This window comes from Salmo salar, chromosome ssa25 (assembly GCF_905237065.1).
Source record: "Salmo salar chromosome ssa25, Ssal_v3.1, whole genome shotgun sequence".
NCBI lineage: Eukaryota > Metazoa > Chordata > Actinopteri > Salmoniformes > Salmonidae > Salmo > Salmo salar.
In genome coordinates, this window is record NC_059466.1 from 19,895,686 (window position 1) to 19,921,106 (window position 25,421).

Consider the following 25,421-nt stretch of genomic DNA (forward strand, 5'->3'; position numbering starts at 1 on the left):
CTGTTTTCTAGTCTAGTGTTTCCAAACTCCATTCCCCGAGTACTCCCAACAGTACATATTTTTGTTATGGCCCCAGACAAGCACACCTGATTAAACTTGTCAACTAATCCTCAAGCCCTTGACAAGTTGAATCAGGTGTTTTTGTCCGGGGCTACAACAAATATGTGTGCTGTTGGTGGTACTCGAGGACCAGAGTTGGGAAACACTGCTCTAGTCTATTGCCCCCAAGTGTTAAACCAGACACCTGGACATGGGAACAATACAGGTGTATTTATTTCTCCCTGGGTTGTACTAGGCAGGAAACATGAACACAAATGTTCTGTCAGTCAGGGTAATTCAGTGTTCTGTCCACCACGCACAGCAAGCTGAATTTTCAACAAAGCTTTGTGAGTCACTCTACCTTGAATTGATCAGGCACCCACCCCTCAAAAGGGCCTTGTGTGAGCAAATTGTAGTGTCACCTTAATTAATGTGTAGGTGAATTCATGTAGGGACCATAAAAATGTACTGAAAATGAAAGCCTAATTTCTCGCAGGACGCCAAAGCTTATGAATATATGTGTCTGTGTGAATGTTGCAAATTTTCTGTTGACAGCTCGTGTCAAATGAAGAGATCTATAAAGAGGAGCACAGACAGGGCTCCTGGCAGCTAGGGACCGGGAACATTGTGTAATTGTATTCTTCCACCGTCATCCACCTCTCCTTCTTCTCTGTGTCTCTCTCTGTTGTGTGTTTGTGTCGTGAGGTGTCTCATCCAGTGGAACAACCCCATTTCTCAGTCTGTCTCTCTGTACTCATCATGTACTTGTATGACGCAGCCAACAAAGCAAATCTCAGACTGACAGCTCTTTTATTTTTTTACTCTGAATCTTAATCTATTGTGTACAGCAGAAAGAGAGTGGCTGCAGGCTTTTGTTCAGTCAAACATCTGCCACTGTCGTGTTGAAACAATTGCATTTGCCTGATGCTGAGTTATGATTTTAATCACTTCCAAGTGTCATAGTAAAAATGTTGCAGTAGTCACAACATTATTATATAGGCTACCTGCTCACTTCTCTGAAATGGACACAGAAGCTTTGTAGAGGCTGTGGGTGGGTTGCATGCATAGGTAGTTGTGTGTCCATTGTCCATCCCCCAACAAATTGTGTGCAATTAGGAGAGAGAGAGAGAGAGAGAGAGAGAGGCAGTCTGTTTAACTGCTTGCTGCTGCAGGCCTAATGGGGATGTGGAAGGTGTAATGGATGTCAGTGATCTATCATCAGCGATGCACAGAGAGGTGACAGATCAGTGCCACAGTAATTACCATAACACATAGGGTAGACATCACAGAGATCTAATTTGTGCTGTGTGTGAGAGAGAGGGAGAGAGAGAGGCGTTAATGGGGTCATTAACTTTGTCATTGTGCAGTTTTTATGACCTCTTCATAACTGCAGGCCTATAAAATGTAAAACCAATTAAAACGGATTAGAATGTATTTTCTCGCATATAAACGGCAGCTCTCAAGCAGTCATATGTTTGCCATTTGGCTCTTGGAATTACCTCATTTGAAAGACAGTATCTCATTCAAATGACTTAGTATCAAGTTTGAATGCTTTTTAACTACGTCGTTCAAGCGAAATACTAAGTTGTTTTAACGAGATGCTATGTCGTTTAAACAAGAATTGTTATTTTGTCTAATATGGCCTAATTTGTTATGCAGCTTGTCAGACCAAGCAACCATTCATTCACTGATTCCATCCATTGATATGATTGACAGATCTTTGATAGCCTAAAGCAGGGCTGCTTTTGAATACAAGAGCATGTAAGTGGGCGAGTGGATCGAGGATCAGTGCTAATTGAGCAGATTTTTAAATGTGTATTGTGCTATTTTGGGGGGGAACTGGAGAAAGAAAACAAGTAGACTGCCAGTATGGTGCAATAAACCTGAACTATTTACAGAAAATATATACACAAGAATACATATAGGAGCAAATCAGCCTGAATATCAGGACGCACAAACTGCAAAGCGTTTCGACTACTAATTCATATGCACGTTGTATCTGAAACTGTTCTTTAGAGATTGCAACCCCTCTGTACACACAGTGTGTTTAGGGTTCCATCTATGTTCATTACACCTGCGCTTATTGACTCAGTTGTGGATACGTATAGTACTCCAGACTAGTGCATAGACATATCCAAGTTAAAGGCAATAGAAGATGTCAGGAATAACTTCACCCGCTCTGAGAAACAAGCCCTTAAATCTTCCAAATGACACATCTGTAGTCATCCCCCCAGCGAGGCGCTGTTACTGTACATAACTACGCTGTCTATAATACATTTACATTACATTTTAGTCATTTAGCAGACGCTCTTATCCAGAGCGACTTACAGTAGTGAATGCATACATTTCATAAATTTTTTCCCTGTGCTGGCCCCCCGTGGGAATCGAACCCACAACCCTGGCGTTGCAAACACCATGCTCTACCAACTGAGCTACAGGGAAGGCCAATACTGAAGTACTCAGGTAACTGATTGATCAGAAGCTCTATAAGAGACTCACTACAAACCCCACAAAACAGCTTTTGGCTGTAATCAAACATACTGTCATCAAGGGCATGCACAATGGCGATATCACCAAAAGAAAACACAGATTATTGGTGTGTATAAACAGCTCTACGCCTGTAATTTGCGATATCAGATTAGGCAGAAGGCATGAAGATCTCTGCTCGGCTTCAAATGCCCTGATTGATAAATATGTCCCTGTGTATTGTGACACTTGTTTACCAAAGACACAATTAGACATTACTTAAACTTCTTCCTGCTCATAACTCCACACAACGTAATCTGTGCGCTCCTCAGAATGTTTTGTCCTGTAGGTGATTTTTGACTATAGCTTGAAGTATTTGAAATGGCCTAATCGGCCTGTGTCAGCCTGCACAGAATTGTAAGGTAGTAATAGTTTAATAGGGCTCCCGAGTGGCGCAGCGGTCTAAGGCACTGCATCTCAGTGCTAGAGGCATCACTACAGAACCTGGTTCAATTCCAGGCTGTATCACAACTGGCCATGATTGGGAGTGCCATAGGGAGATGCACAATTGGCCCAGCGTCTTCCGGGTTAGGGTTTGGACTGGGTAGACCGTCATTGTAAATAAGAATTTGTTCTTAACTGACTTGCCTAGTTAAATAAATACAAATATTATTTATTATAACTGCATGAGGCTATAAAACTGCATGCCACAGCAAGTTGATCATGGCAATGGGAGGATTTATTTTACAACCCGTCTGCCAAATCCATCCATTACGCACGGTTCACCCTTATCAAATTGGGCATTTCTCATCGGCGCTATTGAAAATCAGATAGCTTCCTTACATTTCAGTAAACCATTAGCCAACACTTCAATGATTAAACAAAGTGTCATCAGGAAAGTTGACTCTCTTCACTTTGTCATCTTAAATTGATTTTTTCCTGTTAATGTGAACTGTAGGCTATAAAAAGTTAAACCTTTTAATTGAAGGCCTATCACAAACCTCTTTGTAGGCGATTCTGGTAGGCTAATAAAAGCATGTTGTTCACAGCATAAATCAGCCTATTATCTCTGAAGTTCATTCATTTATTGGTGATTGATACTTTAACTGTACATTTAGGCTACTGTTAGAACTCACATAGGCTACTTTTCTGCAAGTGTGTGAGAGATAACTAGTTTCTACCGGTAAGTGCGGACTAAGCAATTCCCCTATAATATCACGTTCCCAAACTACACAGGCGGCGTGTCCATAAGGCTAAGGTAAATTTAAATATTTGCCAAAATTATATAGCCTAATCCTGTCTATACAAAAATATGATCATGCTTTAGTAGTCTATTTTGAATGATTTGGTGTCACGTGTAAATTGGAGACAGGCACAGGAATGGCCAGGCTCTGAGGGGTGGCCAGTCCTCTTCTGGCTGTGCAGGGTGGAGATTATAAGAGCACATGCCCATTTAAGGCCATATTGTTCTTCAAGATGTTCAAACATTTATAGATGACCAGCAGGGTCAAATAATAATCACAGTGGTTGTAGAGGGTGCAACAGGTCATTACCTCAGGAGTAAAATGAGGATTCAGAGGTTGAGACAGCAGGTGCGGTAGAGAGAGAGAGAGAGTCGAAAACAGCAGGTCTGAGACAAGGTAGCACGTCCGGTGAACAGGTCAGGGTTCCCTAGCTGCAGGTAGAACAGTTGAAACTGGAGCAGCAGAAAGACCAGGTGGACTGGGGACAGCAAGGAGTCCTGAGGCCAGGTAGTCCTGAGGCATGATCCTATGGCTCAGGTTCCTCCGGGAGGGAGAGAGAGTGAATTAGAAGGAGCATACTTAAATTTACACAGGACACCAGATAAGACAGGAGAATTACACCAGATATAACAGACTGACTCTAGCCCCCCCGGCACATAGACTATTGCAGCATAGATACTGGAGACTGCCCTCTGGTGGTCCTTCCACAGAAGAAACATATCTGATAGAGGCTAGCCTATAGCTTAGGCCTACTCTACGCTATTTGTGCTCAGCCATGCATTGAATGGCAAGGTGAGAATTACTGGGGAGCCAGCGGGGCTCAGCTCCCCTGAATGAAACGTTAGCTCCCCTAATTGCAATGAAAGTCAAACTTGGGGGGATGGGGGGGGTCTCTAAATAATGCTAATTTAACCATTCTCCTATTTGTTTAAAATGTAATGGTAAATCTGTTTTATAGTGGTAAATTTGAAAATAAAAGCTTCCAAATGAAACCAACCCCCACCTCTCTGTCATGGTTTAAACCATTTAATTCTACAGTATCTGGTGAGCGCTGTCCAAATGCTGAATTTCGGCCTCAGCTGAGCTCCTTTACGCATAGATTTTCCTTCGTACTTCCTCATTTTAGCCATTTGTTTGCCATGCGTCCTTGATAAAAGTACAATTTTTTCCAATGCATTAAATTTATCAGTTGATTTATCATTGCTTGCTTTTGTCAGTTAGCTGTTTAGAGCGCTGATTGTATTGCTTTTCAGGTGCGCGTGGGTACTTGTGTTCGCAGTGCCATCCGTTGGCAGAAATAGTAGACCATTTATTTAACTTTACTATTTTCTATCAATATTTGTTTTCATTCCTGGATTAGCTGATAATGGTCAACAATATCACTAGACAACTAGCCTACAACTAGACACCAATGTGCATCCAATCCATCCAACATGTAGGCTATACATTAATGACAGTAGGCTTAGAAGGTGACTCTTTCAATTAGAGGAGCTTTTAGCATCCGTTTAGAAGCATTCGATTTGGCAAAGGCATAGGATTTGTGTGCCCATGAGAACTGTTTTCATGGCGAAACATACTTAAATGTTACCTAGGCATAGTTACACTAACATTGCATTTTCCGAGATCTCCAAGATTCATGATTCGTACAAGGTTTAAGTTCAATGTTTTAATTCAATTGTTAAATGCTTAATGATTACAAATAACACTGTCATAAATGTCATTAATGTAAGGAAAGAAAGGTATTGTTTTATGTCACACGATTTCTGAAGACTCCAAGCATTAACTCATGAATTATTTGACAACTCATGAACTAGGGTGTAAAACATGTTTTGATTCAACTCATATTAGAATGTTGGGACACCTGAAATGTAGGCTACCCGTTCTGCATGTATTCATGTGTGTGAAATTGCCTCGGCTGAGAGAGTAGGCTACCGGCAGTGGTGTTTTCTTAGTGGAGGGTTAACGCAAGTAAACACAGTTTACCCACCTTTTTCAGAAAAATGCATTGAATAGGGAGTGCTACGTTTTTGTACTGCGACGGCAATCAGAGTTTACCCACCATTTTTTTTACCACTACATCACTGGCTATGGGTAGGTCTCTTTGAAGTTGATGGTAATACACATTGTAGCCTATTCTACTAAGTTGACCATGTGTGTTGGTGTGACCATCCCATTTTTTCCCGGGACAGCCCCATTTCAGGTGTCCCGACATTTCATGCTACAAAAAAGGTACATTTGTTAATGTAGGCCTAATCAATGGCAATCGCTGAATGTCATTAGGAACACTTCTTGGTGTTTTGTAACAGATGTCTATTTCCATTCATCAAATGATGTGAGTATACATGCAGTTTGGATGCTGGAATTATTTTGGAGTGGACAAACATGCACAGGTAGCCTACTTTATGAAGTGATTTGTTTGACAATGAGATGAAAATATCATGACTGGTTGTGTTCATGGCACAGTAAAAGGTCATTCATTTTGACCATTTAATTGACATCATTATTATTAGGCCCATAATTTTTTGAGGAATCCCATAAATGTCATGGTGTAATTCAGACTCTGTTGAATGGTCTTTTTTGTCGATGGTGATGGAGTTATATTAGCCTAAATTATGACTATCCAATCTACTCATCACATTACGAAGGTGTAATGCTGTTCATTGACTACAGCTCAGCGTTCAACGACATAGTTCCCACAATGCTCATCACTAAGCTAAGGACCCTGGGACTAAATACCTCCCTCTGCAACTGGATCCTGGACTTCCTGAAGGGCTACTCCCAGCTGGTGTGGGTAGGTAACAACACATCTGCCAAGCTGATCCTCAACACTGGGGCCCCTCAGGGGTGCGTGCTTAGTGCCCTCCTGTACTCCCTGTTCACCCACGACTGAGTGGCCAAACACGACTCCAACACCATCATTAAGTTTTCTGACGACACAACAGTGTCACCGACAATGATGAGAGCCTGTAGGGAGGAGGTCAGGGACCTGGCAGTGTGGTGCCAGGACAACAACCTCTCCCTCAATGTGAGCTAGACCAAAGAGCTGATCGTGGACTACAGGAAAAGGAGGACCGAACAGGCCCCCATTAACATTGACAAGGCTGTAGTGGAGCGGGTTGAGAGTTACAGTCAAGGACAGCTGTGTATTCCCTCCAGCAGGTGTGAAGTGTAGTCCTATGACTATGTAGCCTTGTGACACTGTCCTACTGCCAGTCCCTACTTAAATGTAATAGATTTTAGAGAAATAGCATCCACACACTGCGGTCTCAATGTATTTTAAAATGTTTGGCTTTTTGAATTCAATTCTCCTATTGTGGCTATGTTCCCACTGATAGTATTTTATTTATCTAAGCTTTTACTTGTGTATTTTTCTGTCTTTATAATAATATTTCATTTGTAGAGCACATTTCCCAGACACATATGAAGCTTGTTGGGGCTTCTGTGTGCAAACATTTCACGTATGCAGCTTCTTTCATCATGTAATGACTGTTGAAGGGAGTAGACCAAGGCGCAGCGTGGTTAGTGCTCATCTTGTATTTATTAAACTGAGAACACTATAAACAAAGAAACAAAAACGACAGCCCACAGTTCTGTCAGGTTAGACAACTAAACAGAAATTAACCACCCACAAACACAATGAAAAAACCCCTACTTAAATATGGTCTCTAATCAGAGGCAACGAGATTCAGCTGCCTCCAATTAGAGACCAACCCCAAACAAATCCAACATAGAAATAGATACCCTAGAATAAACATGGAAATAGAAAAACCTAGAACATAACCCCAAAACACACAGAAAAACACCCCCTGCCACGCCCTGACCAAACTACAATAACAAATAACCCCTTTTACTGGTCAGGACGTGACACATCACTTTTATTTATGAAAAGAAGCTGATATGGCCTTTATTATTTCTGATTTATTTGTGATATTTTAGCTTAAATGTATTTATATTATGGTGTTCCAAGAAAAACAAAAATACATTTTACAGTAGCCTATGTATTGCCTGCCTAAAACATCCGTTAATATAAGTCCTTGAAAATAGAAACTACGTATCCTAATGTTAGAAAGTAGAATATAAGATAGATATAATAATTACAACTGAATAGGCCTATGAAATATTCTAGGCAGAGCATGCCCAAAAGCGTGTGGCTGAGCAGTACCAGTATCTCATTTGAACGACTTAGTAAAAACATTTAAGTCTTCAAACGCGATACTAAATCGTTCAAACGAGATACTAAGTAATTTGAATGAGATACTAAGTCATTCAAACAAGATAAATTCAAGAGTGAATTTTAGAAGATTGTTTTGCCTTGGGCTTCAGGGCTTCCGTAGCCATATCATGCTGTCAGACTACTGTTTTTCCCCTTGAGTATTCCTAATTAAATTATATGTCATAATATGTTTTTATGTTTATGCATTGTGTAATGTTGAGATGAGTAGATCAATATTACACAGAGTAAACAATATTACTCTACCTGTGTCTGGCAGACTCTATTTGCTCTAGCACACACAGGATGGGTGGGAGGTGGTGGCGACGGGGATATCAATACCGGTGACAGTTCTTCCACCAATTGTTTGGTTGTTACTTTCCCCCAGAGCATGATTGCTTGTCAAGGTGACAAAAACCAATGTGATGGTATCTTGATGAGTCAGGGCACATTTTGTTATGCATGGAACTCTTTTTCCTTCATAGCAATTGTGGTGGCTTGTTGCTGAATGTAATGGGTAAAACAAGGACCAATTAATTTCTGTGAAGGTTGAGATAAAGATGTGAATGGAAGGGAAATACTTGTGTTCTTATTGACTCGAAGCGACGGGCCTTTCCCTCAAATCTCAACCCGCTGAACAAAACCCCTTTACCATTTCTCAATATTGTATTGAGTAGAAATAGACCAATGGAATTGTGAACCATATACTATACTCAGTTTGTGTGATGCAGTCATGAGTTTGAATCTCATTTATGCCTAAATAAAGAATTTGGACAGTCCAGAATACATGAAGTTGAACAGATAACCAGTCTGTTCTTTAAACAACAGGTTTTGAAGAATAATACAAGATAATGGTGCTCTGCAAGGCATCTCTCTAGGTAATTTTGGTCTGAGTTGGTCTGGCTCTGCTGGGTTATTAATGAGTAATAGCTTGTTCATAGGGGAACCAGTTATAGTGGTTGTATATTCTGTAGGACACTTGTGACTGTGAAGTGTCCATTCATGTAAATGTTTGGATTATTTTTCTAAATCGACATTCTGTTTAAATGTTTAACACTGTAAACACATTTAACTTCTCTGGGAAAGGGGGGCAGTATTGAGTAGCTTGGATGAATGAGGTGCCCAGAGTAAACTGCCTGCTACTCAGGCCCAAAAGCTGGAATATGCATATAATTAGTATATTTGGATAGGAAACACTCTGAAGTTTCTAAAACTGTTTGAATGATGTCTGTGAGTATAACAGAACTCATTTGGCAGGCAAAAACCTGAGAACAAATCCAACCAGGAAGTGGGAAATCTGAGGTTTGTAGTTTTTCAAGTGATTGCCTAGTGTCTGTGGGGTCATATTGCACTTCCTAAGGCTTCCACTAGATGTCAACTGTCTTTAGAACGTTGTTTCAGGCTTCTACTGTGAATGGGAAGAGAATGAGAGCTGTTGGAATCAGGTGTCTGGCAGTAGGCCATCTTCTCAGTCACGCGCGTTGGCGTGAGCACGAGCTCCCTTCTCTTTCCTTTATGAAGACAAAGGAATTGTCCGGTTGGAATATTATTTAAGATTTATGATAAAAACATCCTAAAGATTGATTCTATACATCGTTTGACATGTTTCTACGAACTGTAATGTAACTATTTTGACTTTTCGTCTGGCCTAAACGCGTGCTCTTGGGAATTTGGAATGCTGGACTAAACGTGTGAACAAAAAGGAGGTATTTGGACATAAATATGGACTTTATCGAAACAAAACGAACATTTATTGTGGAACTGGGATTCCTGGGAGTGCATCCCGATGAAGATCATCAAAGGTAAGTGAATATTTATAATGCTAATTCTGACTTTTGTTGACTCCACAACATGGCGGGTATCTGTATGGCTTGTTTTGGTGACTGAGCGCTGTACTCAGTTTATTGCAAAGTGTGCTTTCGCCGTAAAGCTTTTTTGAAATCTGACACAGCGGTTGCATTAAGGAGTAGTTTATCTTTAATTCTATGCTTAACAGTTGTATATTTTATCAACGTTTATGATGAGTATTTCTGTAAATTGATGTGCTCATTCACCGGATGTTTTGGAGGCAAAACATTTCTGAACATTACACGCCAATGTAAAATGGGGTTTTTGGATATAAATATGAACTTTATCGAGCAGAACATACATGTATTGTGTAACATGAAGTCCTATGAGTGCCATCTGATGAAGATCATCAAAGGTTAGTGATTCATTTTAGCTGTATTTCTGGTTTTTGTGACGCCTCTCCTTGCTTGGAAAATGGCTGTGAGGTTTTTCTTGTTTAGGTGCTGTCCTAACATAATCTAATGGTATGCTTTTGCCGTAAAGCCTTTTTGAAATCGGACACTGTGGTTGGATTAACGAGAAGTGTATCTTTAAAATGGTGTATAATACTTGTATGTGTGAGAAATTTGAATTATGAGATTTTTGTTGTTTTGAATTTGGCGCTCTGCTATTTCACTGGCTGTTGGCGGGGTGTCCCACATTTCACTGGCTGTTGGCGCTAGCGTCCCACATTTCCCAGAGAGGTTAAAGTCCTTCTAAACATGGTACTTGTCTGGTGTGACAGTGTCTCTCCATTCAAACACAATGGACGTTTTAGAGCGCCGACAGAGATGGTCGCCTCGCTTCAGGTCCTTAGGAAACTATGCAGTTATTTTATGTATTATTTCTTAGATTGTTAGCCCAGAAAATATCAAGTGTTATTACATACAGCCGGGAAAAACTATTGGATATAAAAGCGATGTCAACTTACCAACATTACGACCAGGAATACGTCTTTCCCGAAGCGGATCCTTTGTTCGGACATCAACCCTGGACATGGGATCTTATCCCAGAGGCCGACCCAAAACAACGCTGTGGCCGCAGGAGAGACAGACGGAGCAGTGTCAAAAGCAGGACGATAAACGAGGGAACGAGTTTATTAGCAAGTGCATCAGAGATGTTGTACCCACTGTTACTATTAACCTCTCTAGGGTTGGCGGGACGAAATCGTCCCACCTACATAACAGCCAGTATAATCCTGTGGCGCGTTATTCAAATACCTTAGAAATGCTATTACTTCAATTTCTCAAACATATGACTATTTTACACCATTTTAAAGACAAGACTCTCGTTAATCTAACCACACTGTCCGATTTCAAAAAGGCTTTACAACGAAAGCAAAACATTAGATTATGTCAGCAGAGTACCCAGCCAGAAATAATCAGACACCCATTTTTCAAGCTAGCATATAATGTCACATAAACCCAAACCACAGGTAAATGCAGCACTAACCTTTGATGATCTTCATCAGATGACACACCTAGGACATTATGTTATACAATACATGCATGTTTTGTTCAATCAAGTTCATATTTATATCAAAAACCAGCTTTTTACATTAGCATGTGACGTTCAGAACTAGCATACCCCCCGCAAACTTCCGGTGAATTTACTAAACATTTACTAAATTACTCACGATAAACGTTCACAAAAAGCATAACAATTATTTTAAGAATTATAGATACAGAACTCCTCTATGCACTCGATATGTCTGATTTTAAAATAGCTTTTCGGTGAAAGCACATTTTGCAATATTCTGAGTAGATAGCCCGGCATCACAGGGCTAGCTATTTAGACATCCAGCAAGTTTAGCACTCACCAAAGTCAGATTTACTATAAGAAAAATGTTATTACCTTTGGTGTTCTTCGTCAGAATGCACTCCCAGGACTTCTACTTCAATAACAAATGTTGGTTTGGTCCCAAATAATCCATAGTTATATCCAAATAGCGGCGTTTTGTTCGTGCGTTCAAGACACTATCCGAAAGGGTAAATAAGGGTTACGCGCACGACGCATTTCGTGACAAAAAAATTCTAAATATTTCCATTACCGTACTTCGAAGCATGTCAACCGCTGTTTAAAATCAATTTTTATGCAATTTTTCTCCTAAAAAAGCGATAGTATTCCGACCGGGAATCTGCGTTTAGGTAAAAAGACGAAAGAAAATAAAGCATGGGGTCGACTCGTGCACGCGCCTAAGCCCATTGTCCTCTGATCGGCCACTTGCCAAAAGCGCTAATGTGTTTCAGCCAGGGGCTGGAATTACATCATCCAGCTTTTTCCCGCCTTCTGAGAGCCTATGGGAGCCGTAGGAAGTGTCACGTTACAGCAAAGATCCTCAGTCTTCAATAAACAGAGGCAAGAAGCTCAAGGAATGGTCAGACAGGGCACTTCCTGTAAAGAATCTTCTCAGGTTTTTGCCTGCCATATGAGTTCTGTTATAGTCACAGACACCATTCAAACAGTTTTAGAAACTTTAGGGTGTTTTCTATCCAAAGCCAATAATTATATGCATATTCTAGTTACTGGGCAGGAGTAGTAACCAGATTAAATCGGGTACATTTTTTTATCCGGCCGTGCAAATACTGCCCCCTATCCCCAACAGGTTAAAACCTTTCCTAACCAAAAACCGTGGATTGACGGCAGCATTCGTGCAAAACTGAAAGTGCACACTGCCCTATCCCATCTGGACAAGAGGAATACCTATGTAAGAATGCTGTTCATTGACTAAAGCTCACCATTTAACACCATAGTACCCTCCAAACTCATCATTAAGCTCGAGGTCCTGGGTCTTGACCCCGCCCTGAGCAACTGGGTCCTGGACTTTCTGACGTGTCGCCCCCAGGTGGTGAAGGTAGGAAACAATATCTCCACCCCGCTGATCCTCAACACTGAGGCCCCACAAGGGTGGATTCTCAGCCCTCTCCTGTACTCCCTGTTCACCCATGACTGCGTGGCCATGCACGCTTCCAACTCAATCATCAAGTTTGCAGACGACACTACAGTGGTAGGCTTGATTACCAACAACGACGAGACAGCCTACAGGGAAGAGGTGAGGGCCCTCGGCGTGTGGTGTCTGGAAAATAACCTCTCACTCAACGTCAACAAAACAAAGGAGATGATCGTGGACTTCAGGAAACAGCAGAGGGAGCAGCCCCCTATCTACATTGACGGGACAGTAGTGGAGAAGGTGGAAAGTTTTAAGTTCCTCAGTGTACACGTCACGGACAAACTGAAATGGTCCACCCACACAGACAGCGTGGTGAAGAAGGCACAGTAGCGCCTCTTAAACCTCAGGAGGCTGAAGAAATTTGGCTCATCACCTAAAACACTCGCAAACTTTTCCAGATGCACAATCAAGAGCTTCCTGTCGGGCTGTATCACCGCCTGGTATGGCAACTGCACCGCCCATAACCGGAAGGCTCTCCAGAGGGTAGTGAGGTCTGCACAACGTATCACCAGGGGCAAACTACCTGCCCTCCAGGACACCTACACCACCTGGTGTCACAGGAAGGCCAAAAAGATCATCAAGGACAACACCCACCCCAGCCACTGCCTGTTCACCCCGCTATCATCCAGAAGGTGAGGTCAGTACAGGTGCATCAAAGCTGGGACCGAGAGACTGAAAAACAGCTTCTATCTCAAGGCCATCAGACTGTTAAACAGCTATCACTAACATAGAGAGGCTGCTGCCAACATACAGACTCAAATCCCTGGCTATTTCAATAAATGGACTTAATAAAGGTATCACTAGTCACTTTAAAACGACACTTTAATAATGTTTACATATCCTACATTACTCATCTCATATGTATATACTGTATTCTATACCATCTACTGCATCTTGCCTATGCCGCACAGCCATCGCTCATCCATTTATTTATATGTACATATTCTTATTTATCCCTTTACATTTGTTGTGAATTTGTTAGATTACTTGTTAGATATTACTGCATTGTTGGAACTAGAAGCACAAGCATTTCGCTACACTCGCATTAACATCCTGCTAACCATGTGTATGTGACCAATCAAATTTGATTTGATTTGATTGAAGCGTGTCTCCCATTGCACCAGTGGATATCCTGTACTGTACATTTAAGCCCTGTGTACTGTACATGCTTTCTGCACTTTTTAAATTCACTGGCTTGTTTGTGTGCTTTATGTAACTGTTAAAGAGCGCGGAGAGAGAGAGAAATAGAGAGAAAGAGAGAGAGGTAAAAAGGCATGATTTCATGTGCATCCCACACATTGCAGTCCTGATGAATAATAGATGTTGGCCTACTAATAGTAAGAGTTTTAGGGATCAATTTTTTATTTTTAAGCAAGCCAGAGATACTCTCCCTCTTACTCTTATTCAATGTCTCTGACTGGCTGTATAAAATATAAGGATGTAAAAATGAATTCTAAGTCAGAAGTGGTGTTCCCATCTGTCTGTTTGGAAGTAAAGCAGTTCTTAATGGGATATAGTGGGGAATATTTCCAATACTGTGCATTCGGATAGTATTCAGACCACTTCCCTTTTCCACAGCTCCACATTGATCTGGTACTGCCTGTATATAGCTCCACATTGATCTGGTACTGCCTGTATATAGCTCCACATTGATCTGGTACTGCCTGTATATAGCTCCACATTGATCTGGTATTGCCTGTATATAGCTCCACATTGATCTGGTACTGCCTGTATATAGCTCCACATTGATCTGGTATTGCCTGTATATAGCTCCACATTGATCTGGTATTGCCTGTATATAGCTCCACATTGATCTGGTATTGCCTGTATATAGCTCCACATTGATCTGGTACTGGTACTGCCTGTATATAGCTCCACATTGATCTGGTACTGCCTGTATATAGCTCCACATTGATCTGGTACTGCCTGTATATAGCTCCACATTGATCTGGTACAGCCTGTATATAGCTCCACATTGATCTGGTACTGCCTGTATATAGCTCCACATTGATCTGGTACTGGTACTCCCTGTATATAGCTCCACATTGATCTGGTACTGGTACTGCCTGTATATAGCTCCACATTGATCTGGTACTGGTACTCCCTGTATATAGCTCCACATTGATCTGGTACTGGTACTGCCTGTATATAGCTCCACATTGATCTGGTACTGGTACTCCCTGTATATAGCTCCACATTGATCTGGTACTGGTACTGCCTGTATATAGCTCCACATTGATCTGGTACTGCCTGTATATAGCTCCACATTGATCTGGTACTGGTACTCCCTGTATATAGCTCCACATTGATCTGGTACTGGTACTGCCTGTATATAGCTCCACATTGATCTGGTACAGCCTGTATATAGCTCCACATTGATCTGGTACTGCCTGTATATAGCAACACATTGATCTGGTATTGGTACTCCCTGTACATAGCTCCACATTGATCTGGTACTGGTACTGCCTGTATATAGCTCCACATTGATCTGGTACTGGTACTGACTGTATATAGCTCCACATTGATCTGGTACTGGTACTGCCTGTATATAGCTCCACATTGATCTGGTACTGCCTGTATATAGCTCCACATTGATCTGGTACTGCCTGTATATAGCTCCATTCTTATTAATTTATTTTATTCCTCTTGTGTTACTACTATTACTTACAAACTCGTAACAAGCATTTCATGGTAAATAAAGTTTACACCAGTTTTATTCAACGCATGTGACAAATAATATTTGATTTGATTTAGATTTCAATTGATTTGATTATGACGAATGTACCAATGTAACATTCCCTTTTATTTGGTTTAATTGCCAATTGGGTAATTGCATGTTCCTGGGAGGGGCCAAGTGCTTATATGTACCTGGTTCAGCTCTTGTTAGACAGATTTTATTTGGTTTTGATTTGGTTGGTGTTGTTATTCAAATGGCTTGTCTCGTAGTCTCAATAAATGGACAAAGATTTGTAGTTGAACAAGTCTTTGTATGTCTATATTTTTTTTACTTGACTTGCTCTTAGAATGCACAATTTGAACTTGACTTGAGACTGGACCCGTTTTACTTGGGACTCAACTTTTGACTCAGACCTTGTGACTTGAGACTTGCTTGTGACTCTAAAATAGTGACTTGGTCACACCTCTGGAAATTGAAGTGTGAAATCATGTGAGAACCTGTTTTTGGAACACTTCACATATGATCATATTTTCACGTGTAGTCTCATGTCATCACATGTTGCTTAAGATGTTCACACATATCACATTAACTTCACATAAGATCACATGAAAACATGTATTTTTGGAACACTTATTAACGTTTTAAAATTCTTGTTTTTTTCGTAAGGGTAATGCACTACTGAAAACGTTCTACGGCTTTATCAGTGCAGTAAAAAGAGTCATCCATCTGCACTGACTGGCCAGCCCAGCTGTATTCGGTCATTTCACTACCCTCTTAGGGCACTTCAGGAAGCTCTGGCTGAAGAGAGACACACAGACTTAACATGTCTCTCTCCTAGCTCCTCTCCAGTGTAAGTGCACAATATGTCTGAGAAACTCACCGCGGGCGAAAATGACTCTCTGGAGCGCGACACATTCAAAGACCCACGAACATTATGTTCCCCTCAATGATTCATTAAAGTCCCAGTCATATTAAGGACAGAGTTATAGCTGGAATGCGTCCCAATTTGACCAGCGCCCAAAAGTAGTGCACTATATAGGGAATAGGGTTCCATTTGAGATGCAGCAAGGCTCTCCTCTTCAGGTTCAGGTTACACATTCTAAGCACCTGGGTCTCTGTGCACCTTACTGCAATGCCCAGGTCCTATTCTCCCTGGGTAGCCTCAGGGTGATGTAGAAGAGACAGGACACACTGACAGTCAGACAACTTCTGCATGAAGTAGGCGCAGGCTGTTGTTACTGTGGGTAATATTACCTTACTCTAAGCCTACACTTTATCCCTATCATCATACCAGTGTTATAAACCCCCTAAGGACTGAGAGTGATAGACGTTCTGGTAGCTTTAAAGCCATCCAGACTTGTGTTAAATGGAATTCAGAATTCCCCTAAAATCACTTCACAATCACACAGAAGGGGACAGGAAGGATTGGTGACCATGGTTGGGGTAGAGGACAGGTACAGAGAGAAGCTCTTTATCAATCAGAGGACCAGAGGTTAGTAGGCAGTGCATAGGAATGATGGTTCATTAACTAAAGCAAAACATCAACTCTGGATTGCCTTGGTCTCCTCCTGAGAGGAGCTATCCTTTATCTCCGTGCTTCTACACCCGCAATGCTTGCTGTTTGGGGTTTTAGGCTGGGTTCCTGTACAGCACTTTGTGACATCAGCTGATGTAAGAAGGGCTGTATAAATACATTTGATTGATTGATTCATTCATTGATTCATTGATCTACACAGCTGTGGACATTGGAAGTTGAACTACTTATGGACAGGGAATGTTCACTGAAAATGTTTTAAGTGCTCTGACTTTCCCCTTCTCTTAGTGCAGGAGTTTATTTCCAGTGATACAGTAAATGTTTTCCAAGTTGCTGAAAGGTTGGCAAAATTCACTTGACAGTCTAAGTTTGTGTTTTGCCAACATCCACCAAATGTTTGTATTTCAACAATGCGTGTCATCTCCATCAATTAGTAAAGGATACCATATTGGATAGATGGGGTTGATTGCGCACAGAGGGTTTGATTGTGAATGAATGTTTACCTATGAAGCTTATCTGCCACCAAATTGAAAACAGCACAGGACGTTTTCCTTGAAGACACTGAGTAGAAATGAACAATGTTGGCTATTATAAGAAGTTTTATTCCAAAACCTTTTCTTCTACTCTAATCTTTTGTGTATGAGTGAATCAGATGTTCGTTGCTCCTCCATTTCTTCTTTCTCCAATCTCTCCTCAAGTCTCTTTCACAAATCTCAGCTTGGATTTTTTATGAGAAAAAATATTTTCCTGTTTACATTTTTATTTCGTAGGCATGCATCCTCCCTTGGCAAAGTACCAACACAGATAAAATGCAAGAAGCGTTGCACTCAACGATGTAATAGTTTTGATCAATTCTGGTGCCTCTATATGCGGTGCGCATACTGAAGCCTTTGAATATGCAATAGGCTTTGAAGAAATCAAAAGGTCTGGGTCAGAGGAAGAGGATGGATGAGATTTGATATTTGTTGCCATACACAGATTTAACACACTCCTTATTCACCGATTTCTGAGTCTTACACTACAGTGTAAGTTAGCTGCCAGCAGGGTCTGTTCTTATATAAAAGAGCAATCCATGTTGAGACATTTTTCTGTTCGTCTTAATAGTTAGAGGTGAAGAAGGAAGACCTTGTGTCTCTCTCATGGCCATGCCTTCCACAGACAGATGTTCTATGTGTTCTTACAGATGTGTTCTTTCAAACTTGTAGTGAATTCAAAGTTGTCACGCCCTGACCTTAGAGAGCCGTTTTATTTCTCATTTTGGTTAGGTCAGGGTGTGATGTGGGGTGGGCATTCAATGTTATCTATTTCTTTGTGTTGGCAGAGTAGGGTCCCCAATCAGAGGCAACTGTCTATCGTTGTCTCTGATTGGGAATCATACTTAGGCAGCCATTTCCCACATGTGTTTGTTGGTAGTTGTTTTCTGTTTTGTTATCTGTACCTGACAGAACTGTGTGCTTTTGTTTTTCCCATATGTTATTTTGTTTGAGTGTTTTTTTGGAGAATAAAATCATGAACACTTACCACGCTGCGCTTTGGTCCACTCCTTCCGACGAAACCCGTTACAGAACTACCCACCACCAAATGACCAAGCAGCGTGGTCAGGACCAATGGACTTGGGAGGAAATCCTGGATGGGAAAGGACCCTGGAGGCTGGCCGGGGAGTATCGCTGTCCGACGGAGGAGATTGAAGCAGCGAAAGCAGAACGGCGACGATACGAGGAACTAGCACGGCAGCGACGGAAGCACGAGAGGCAGCCCCCCCCAAAATTTTGGGGGCACACGGGGAGATTGGCAGAGTCAGGGTTGAGACCTGAGCCAACTCCCCGTGCTTACCGTGGGGAGCATGTGACCAGTTGGGCACCGTGTTATGCTGTGATGCGCACTATATCTCAAGTGCGCATTCATAGCCCGGTGCGCTCTGTGCCTGCGCCCCGCATTTGCCGTGCTAGAATGGGCGTTCAGCCAGGATGGATTGTGCCGGCTCAGCGCTCCTGGTCTCCAGTACGCCTCCTCGGTCCAGGATATCCTGCACCAGCTCTACGCACTGTGTCGGCAGTACGCCTTCACAGCCCAGTTCGTCCTGTGCCAGCGCCCGCACTTGCCGGGCTAAACTGAGCATCCAGCCAGGACGGGTTGTGCCAGCCCTATGCTCCAGACCTCCAGTGCGCCTCCACGGCCCAGTATATCCTGCACCAGCTCTACGCACTGTGTCCAGCGCCCACACTTGCCGGGCTAAACTGAAGCATCCAGCCAGGACGGGTTGTGCCAGCCCTATGCTTCAGACCTCCAGTGGGCGTCCACGGCCAGTATATCCTGTGCCAGCCCTGCGCACCCGGTCTCCAGTGCGTCTCCCCAGTCCGGTGAGACCTGTTCCGGCTCCACGTACGAAGCCTCCGGTGATGATCCATGGTCCGAAGCCTCCAGTGATAATCCATGGCACGACGCCTCCAGTGGTGATCCATGGCCCAGAGCCTGTAGTGATGATCCATGGCACGAAGCCTCCAGTGATAATCCATGGCCCGGAGCCTCCAGTGATAATCCATGGCACGAAGCCTCCAGTGATGATCCATGGCCCGGAGCCTCCAGTAATGATCCATGGCAAGAAGCCTCCAGCGATGATCCATGGTGCGGAGCCTGCAGCGACGTCCTCCAGTCCGGAGCCTCCAGCGGCGGTCCCGCAATCCGGAGTCTTCAGCGGCAGTCCCGCAGTCCGGAGTCTTCAGCGGCGGTCCCGCAGTCCGGAGTCTTCAGCGGCGGTCCCGCAGTCCGGAGTCTTCAGCGGCGGTCCCGCAGTCAGGAGTCTCCAGCGGCGGTCTGCAGTCCAGAACCTCGGGCGATGATCCACGGTCCGGTTCCTTCGGCGACGATCCACGGTCTGGTGACAGAAAAGCAGAGGGATCAGCTGGCGGAGCGGGGGCTACGCCCCGAACCGGCGCCACCACCAAGTGTAGATGCCCACCCGGACCCTCCCCTATAGGTTCAGGTTTGCGGCCGGGAGTCCGCACCTTTGGGGGGGGGGGTACTGTCACGCCCTGACCTTAGAGAGCTGTTTTATTTCTCATTTTGATTAGGTCAGGGTGTGATGTGGGGTGGGCATTCTATGTTATCTATTTCTTTGTGTTGGCTGAGTAGGGTTCCCAATCAGAGGCAGCTGTCTATCGTTGTCTCTGATTGGGAATCATACTTAGGCAGCCTTTTCCCACCTGTGTTTGTGGGTAGTTGTTTTCTGTTTTGTTATCTGTACCTGACAGAACTGTGTGCTTTCCTTTTTCCCGTATGTTATTTTTTAGTGTTTTTAAAATAAAAAAAAATCATGAACACTTACCACGCTGCGCTTTGGTCCACTCCTTCCGACGAAACCCGTTACAAAGGTTTAAAAAGGCTTCTAAAGTTTGTAATTTCCACTTTATAATGTCAGACTTTATTTGCCCTAACAAAAAATGTATCAACCCTGAAACAAATTCCATTCATTATAATCCACTTAATAATTAAAGTTGTATGTTGCTGCAGAATGATTTTCCTGCTGTAGAAAACTGGCTTAAATTAAAATCCTACATCTGTAGAACACTGTTCTTCCTAGAACATCCATTCAATGAGTTCACTTTGTCATTATGGGGTATTGTGTGTAGATGGATGGAGAAAAAAAAATATTTAATGCATTTTGAATTCAGGCTATAACACAACAAAATGTGGAATAAGTCAAGGAGTGTGAATACTTTCTGAAAGCCCTGTAGGTAGAGACAGGTAGAGATGGAGAGAGGGAGGAAGGAAGGAAGGGAGAGAGCGAGCGAGCGAGGGGGAGAGAGAGGAAGGGCGAGATGGGGGGAAGAAGATAGAGGGAGAGATAGAGAGAGAAGAAAAAGATGTGATAATAGAGTTGGCTGGCGAGTCAAACCGTCAAAAGCCATTTGAAAAGGTAATCCCATTCTGTCAGAGTTAATTAGATAAGTCTGTTGTTCGCTCTCTCTCCACTCTTACTCTCCCTCAATTATTCTTTCTTATTCCTTTCTTCTGTACAGACTATGCTATACCAGCTCCGCGCACTGCTGTCTGTACCTCCATCTTCTGTCAATGCTTTTCACCATTAGCTGCGGGAATTTAAAGGAACAAATTTGTATGCAGTGTAGTTCACACAAAATGTACTTATTCGCTTCAGTTTTCATGTACTGAATAAAAATCTAAAGTTCAATGTGTTTCCATCGCATTTTGTGGTAAATAGCAAATGTGTCTACTCTGGTCTTGGCACGTGCGCTCTAGCCAACAGTGCGGTTAGGCTATGCGGGTAGGCTAGTCTACATGTTGAGTTTATTATCGATAAGAGTAAAAATATGTTTTATTTGTCAAATGGCAGTCAAGTATTGATCAGCATGTCTGATTGGAAAGGAGCTTCATGATAACCGTGCACTTTCACCACCCTGTGAAGTTCAACATAAATGATTTCATCTGTAGCCTAATAAACTGCATGGTTTCCCGAGTCGTAGTGGGAGTACCACACAACATATCATCGTGTGACTCCCAAGTTTACTTTGATATGATGGTTATTATATTAATATTTGCTCATATAGACGTTTCCATAATGAATTTTACTTACAGTACCAGTCAAAATTTTGGACACACCTACTCATTCAAGGGTTTCTTTATTTTTACAATTTTCTACATTGTAGACTAATAGTGAAGACATCAAAACTATGAAATAACACATATGGAATCATGTAGTAACCAAAAAAGTGTTAAACAAATGTTATATTTGAGATTCTTCAAAGTAGCCACCTTTTGCCTTGATGACAGCCTTGCACACTCTTGGCATTAACCTAAGGGAGAGAGCGAGAGACACAGTCTTCTGTGAACTGGCCAGCTAACAGTGTGTCATGAAGGAGTACTTGGGAGACCTAATTAATATTTTTAGCCAAAAGCCATCTTTTTGCACTACGATTCCTCCCTTTGTTTCTACTCCTCTCAGAGGTTCAGTTTGGGCTGACCCTGAACTGGCCAACTTGTAAATTCCTCCCCTACCTTACTCCCCTCCTGTACTCCCTGTTCACCCACAACTGTGAGGCCAAGCATGACTCCAACACCATCATTAAGTTTGCTGACGACACAACACTGCTGACGACACAACACTGCCTGTTCACCGACAACGATGAGACCACCTATAGGGAGGAGGTCAGAGACCTGGCAGTGTGGTGCCAGGACAACAACCTCTCCCTCAGTGTGAGCAAGACAAAGGAGATGATCGTGGATTACAGGAAAATGAGGGCCGAACAGGACCTCATTAACATTGGGCTGTAGTGGAGCGGGTCGAGAGTTTCAAGTTCCTTGGTGTCCATATCACCAACAAACTATCATGGTCCAAACATACCAAGACAGTTGTGAAGAGGGCACAACAACACCTTTTCCCCCTCAGGAGACTGAAAAGATTTGGCATGGGTCCTCAGATCCTCCAAAAGTTCTACAGCTGCACCATCGAGAGCATCCTGACCGGTTGCATCACCGCCTGCAATGGAAACTGCTCAGTATCCGACCGTAAGGCGCTACAGAGGGTAGTGCGTACGGCCCAGTACATCACTGAGGCCAAGCTTCCTGTCATCCAGGACCTATATACTAGGCTGTGTCAGAGGAAGGCCCAAAAAATGGTCAAAGATCCCAGCCACCCTAGTCATAGACTGTTCTCTCTGCTACCGCACAGCAAGCGGTACAGGAGCTCCAAGTCTAGGACCTAAAGGCTCCTTAACAGCATCTATCCCCAAGCCATAAGACTGCTGAACAATTAATCAAACGGACAACCAGACTATTTTCATTGACCCCCCCCCCCTTTATTTTTACACTGCTGCTACTCACTGTTTATTATCTATGCATAGTCACTTTACACCTACCTAAATGTACAAATTACTACTACTAACCTGTACCCCTGCACATTGACGTGGTACCGGTACCCCCTGTAGCCTCGTTATTGTTATGTAATCTTATTATGTTACTTTTTATTTTATTTTTCACTTTAGTTTATTTAGCAAATATTTTATTAACTCTATTTCTAGAAATGCATTGTTGGTTAAGGGCTTGTAAGTAAGCATTTCACATTTCACAGCACTGTTGTATTCGGGCGCATGTGACAAATACATTTGATCTGATTTGATATCTCTAACACAGAGTGCTTTTCTCAGCTCTGAGCCCTGGGGCAGTGATGCTCTGTGATGCTCTGCTCTTTGGAGTTGAGAGCGTGTTTGTGCCCTTTTAACAGTTTAAAGCAATCTCCCAGTCCAGTCAGCCTTGTCAAACAGTGAGAAACTGCTACCACATGGTGTAGTGTAGACAGCACTTAGAAAGCCTCTCAAAGCCAGAGAATTTTCTACAGGAACTCCAGGTATGAGGTTTTAACCTGTCAGTACTGTCAGGTGAGATCTTTCCAGAGCTCTGTTGGATCTCAGAGATAAAATGTTAAACAGTATCCTCTATTTAATATAGAACTGATAGATCCCCATACCTCTGCTCATCAATGTGAAACATCTGTGAATGAGAGCTACACTGGCTCAGACCCGTACCATGTGATTATCCCCAGGCTATTGAGTTGGAAGTCTATGGCGTGAGACTACCATGTAGTTAAAGATAAAAAACATGACATTTATCTGAGTCTCTACACTACATCTCTGTTCTAACCCTCTGTCCTCTCTCTCTCTGTTCCCTCAGTTGGTTATGCTGTGTTGGTCTACAGTACATCTCTGTTCTGACCCTGTCCTCCCTCTACTCCCCAGCATGCCAGTCTGTGTCGGTGATGGCTTGTGGCGGGACCTATGAGTACGCCATCGAGGAGTTCTGCCTGGGGAAATTCAGACTGGACATGGAGGAACTTGACCAGCATCACTGGTGCAGCTGGGAGGATACAGTGGAGTGAGTATTCTATGTAGCACTAATGTAGTATCTTAGTAGTATTCTATATAGCACCTATGAAGTATTCTCATATTCTACAGATGTAGGATCTTCACTTGATCACCCTGTTGCAGGAGAATTTTCCTGCAATGTGTCACGACTTCTGCCAAAGTTGATGCCCCTCCTTGTTCGGGTGGTGCTCGGCGGTCGACGTCACCGGTCTTCTAGCCATCATTGATTCATTTTCCATTGGTTTTGTCTTGCCTTCCTACACACCTGGTTCCAATCCCATTAATTACATGCTGTGTATTTAACCCTCTGTTTCCCCTCATGTCCTTGTCGGAGATTGTTTGTGGTTATGTGTTCGTGTATTTTTATAGGTGTGCGACGGGTATGTTTACCCATGTTTATTTTTATGTAGTGTTGTTTTTTTGGAGTCTGTTTTAGAATAATTAAACTACTCCAGTTCCACCAAGTTGGTTTCTCCTGCGCCTGACTTCCCTGCCACCTACACACACGACAATGACACAATGCAGGAAATGTCAAACTTGTAGTGTATTTTAGTTTTTAAAAGGCTTCTGAAGTTTGCAATTTCCACTCTGAAATGTTCGATTTGATTTTCCCTTACGAAAAATGTATCACCCCAACAAAAATGTTAATTAATTATAATCCCCATAATTCACATTTCCTGTTGCTGCAGGATTATCTTCCTGCTGTAGCAAACTGGCTCAAATTAAAATCTTACATCTGTATAGCATTCTATGTAATGTAGCACCTCCATGTCATTAACATTACAGTCACTCCTCAACCGGTAGGGAGGTAATAGGGATATGTAACGTTTATTTAATCAGCGTGTGCACAAACCTTTGGCCTGGCTATACTTGCAATTTGAATATGCTGGCGATAGGTTTGCACTTTTTCCGCTCTCACCCTCTCTTGGCTTCCTATGAGCATAACATTAAACTCTTGGAGGGTGACCAAAATGAATCCAAATGTAACAGGCCCAGCCAGTCCCACAGGCTGTTAACTCTAGGAGTAGCATCTTAAATGTAGACTGGGACTGGGCCCCAAATGGCACCCTATTTCTATTTACTGGGGTAGCGCATAGTATGCTAGTATACACCACTACGATGGTCATCAGTCCAGTCCAATGTCCTCCCACCAGGAACCAGGAATGCTGGGTTGACATGGTGTTTGTTGCCTGTTTGTCTGCCCCCATTGCTGGGGTTTTGTTTTTCCTCTCTGGCTGTAATGTTAGTCTGGATTTGTCAATCGGAGGCTTGTGGAAGGTGACACTGGTGTCCCAGCTGTCAGAGCAGTGCCAGGACACTCAGCCCTTTCCTGTCATCGACAGAACAGTCACCTGTCCCCCTCCACCCTGCCACAGGGAGGGACAGTTTGTGTACTTACATAAAAATGACTCTTCACTATTTATCTTCCTCTATCTTTCATTCTCAACATCCCTCCGTCATTGTGGCTGGAAATGTTGATTTCTCACGAGGGGAATTATCTCTAAAGGTGTTTGTTTTTCCAAATTATTTGTGAATGGCTGCACTGACACAGTGCTCTGGGGATATGCAGCTTAGAGAGTATCTCATATGGAACAGCTA

General features: G+C 42.7%; 1 protein-coding gene across 1 annotated transcript in view; it reads left to right on the top strand.

Moving 5' to 3' along the window:
- The window catches only part of LOC106586303 (receptor activity-modifying protein 1), a 62,108-nt gene that overhangs the window by 15,153 nt on the left and 21,534 nt on the right, over positions 1-25,421 (top strand). The window contains exon 2 of the mRNA XM_014173449.2: positions 23,697-23,832. Coding sequence (XP_014028924.1) covers positions 23,697-23,832 — 136 coding nt within the window. The remainder of the gene's footprint in view (positions 1-23,696; positions 23,833-25,421) is intronic.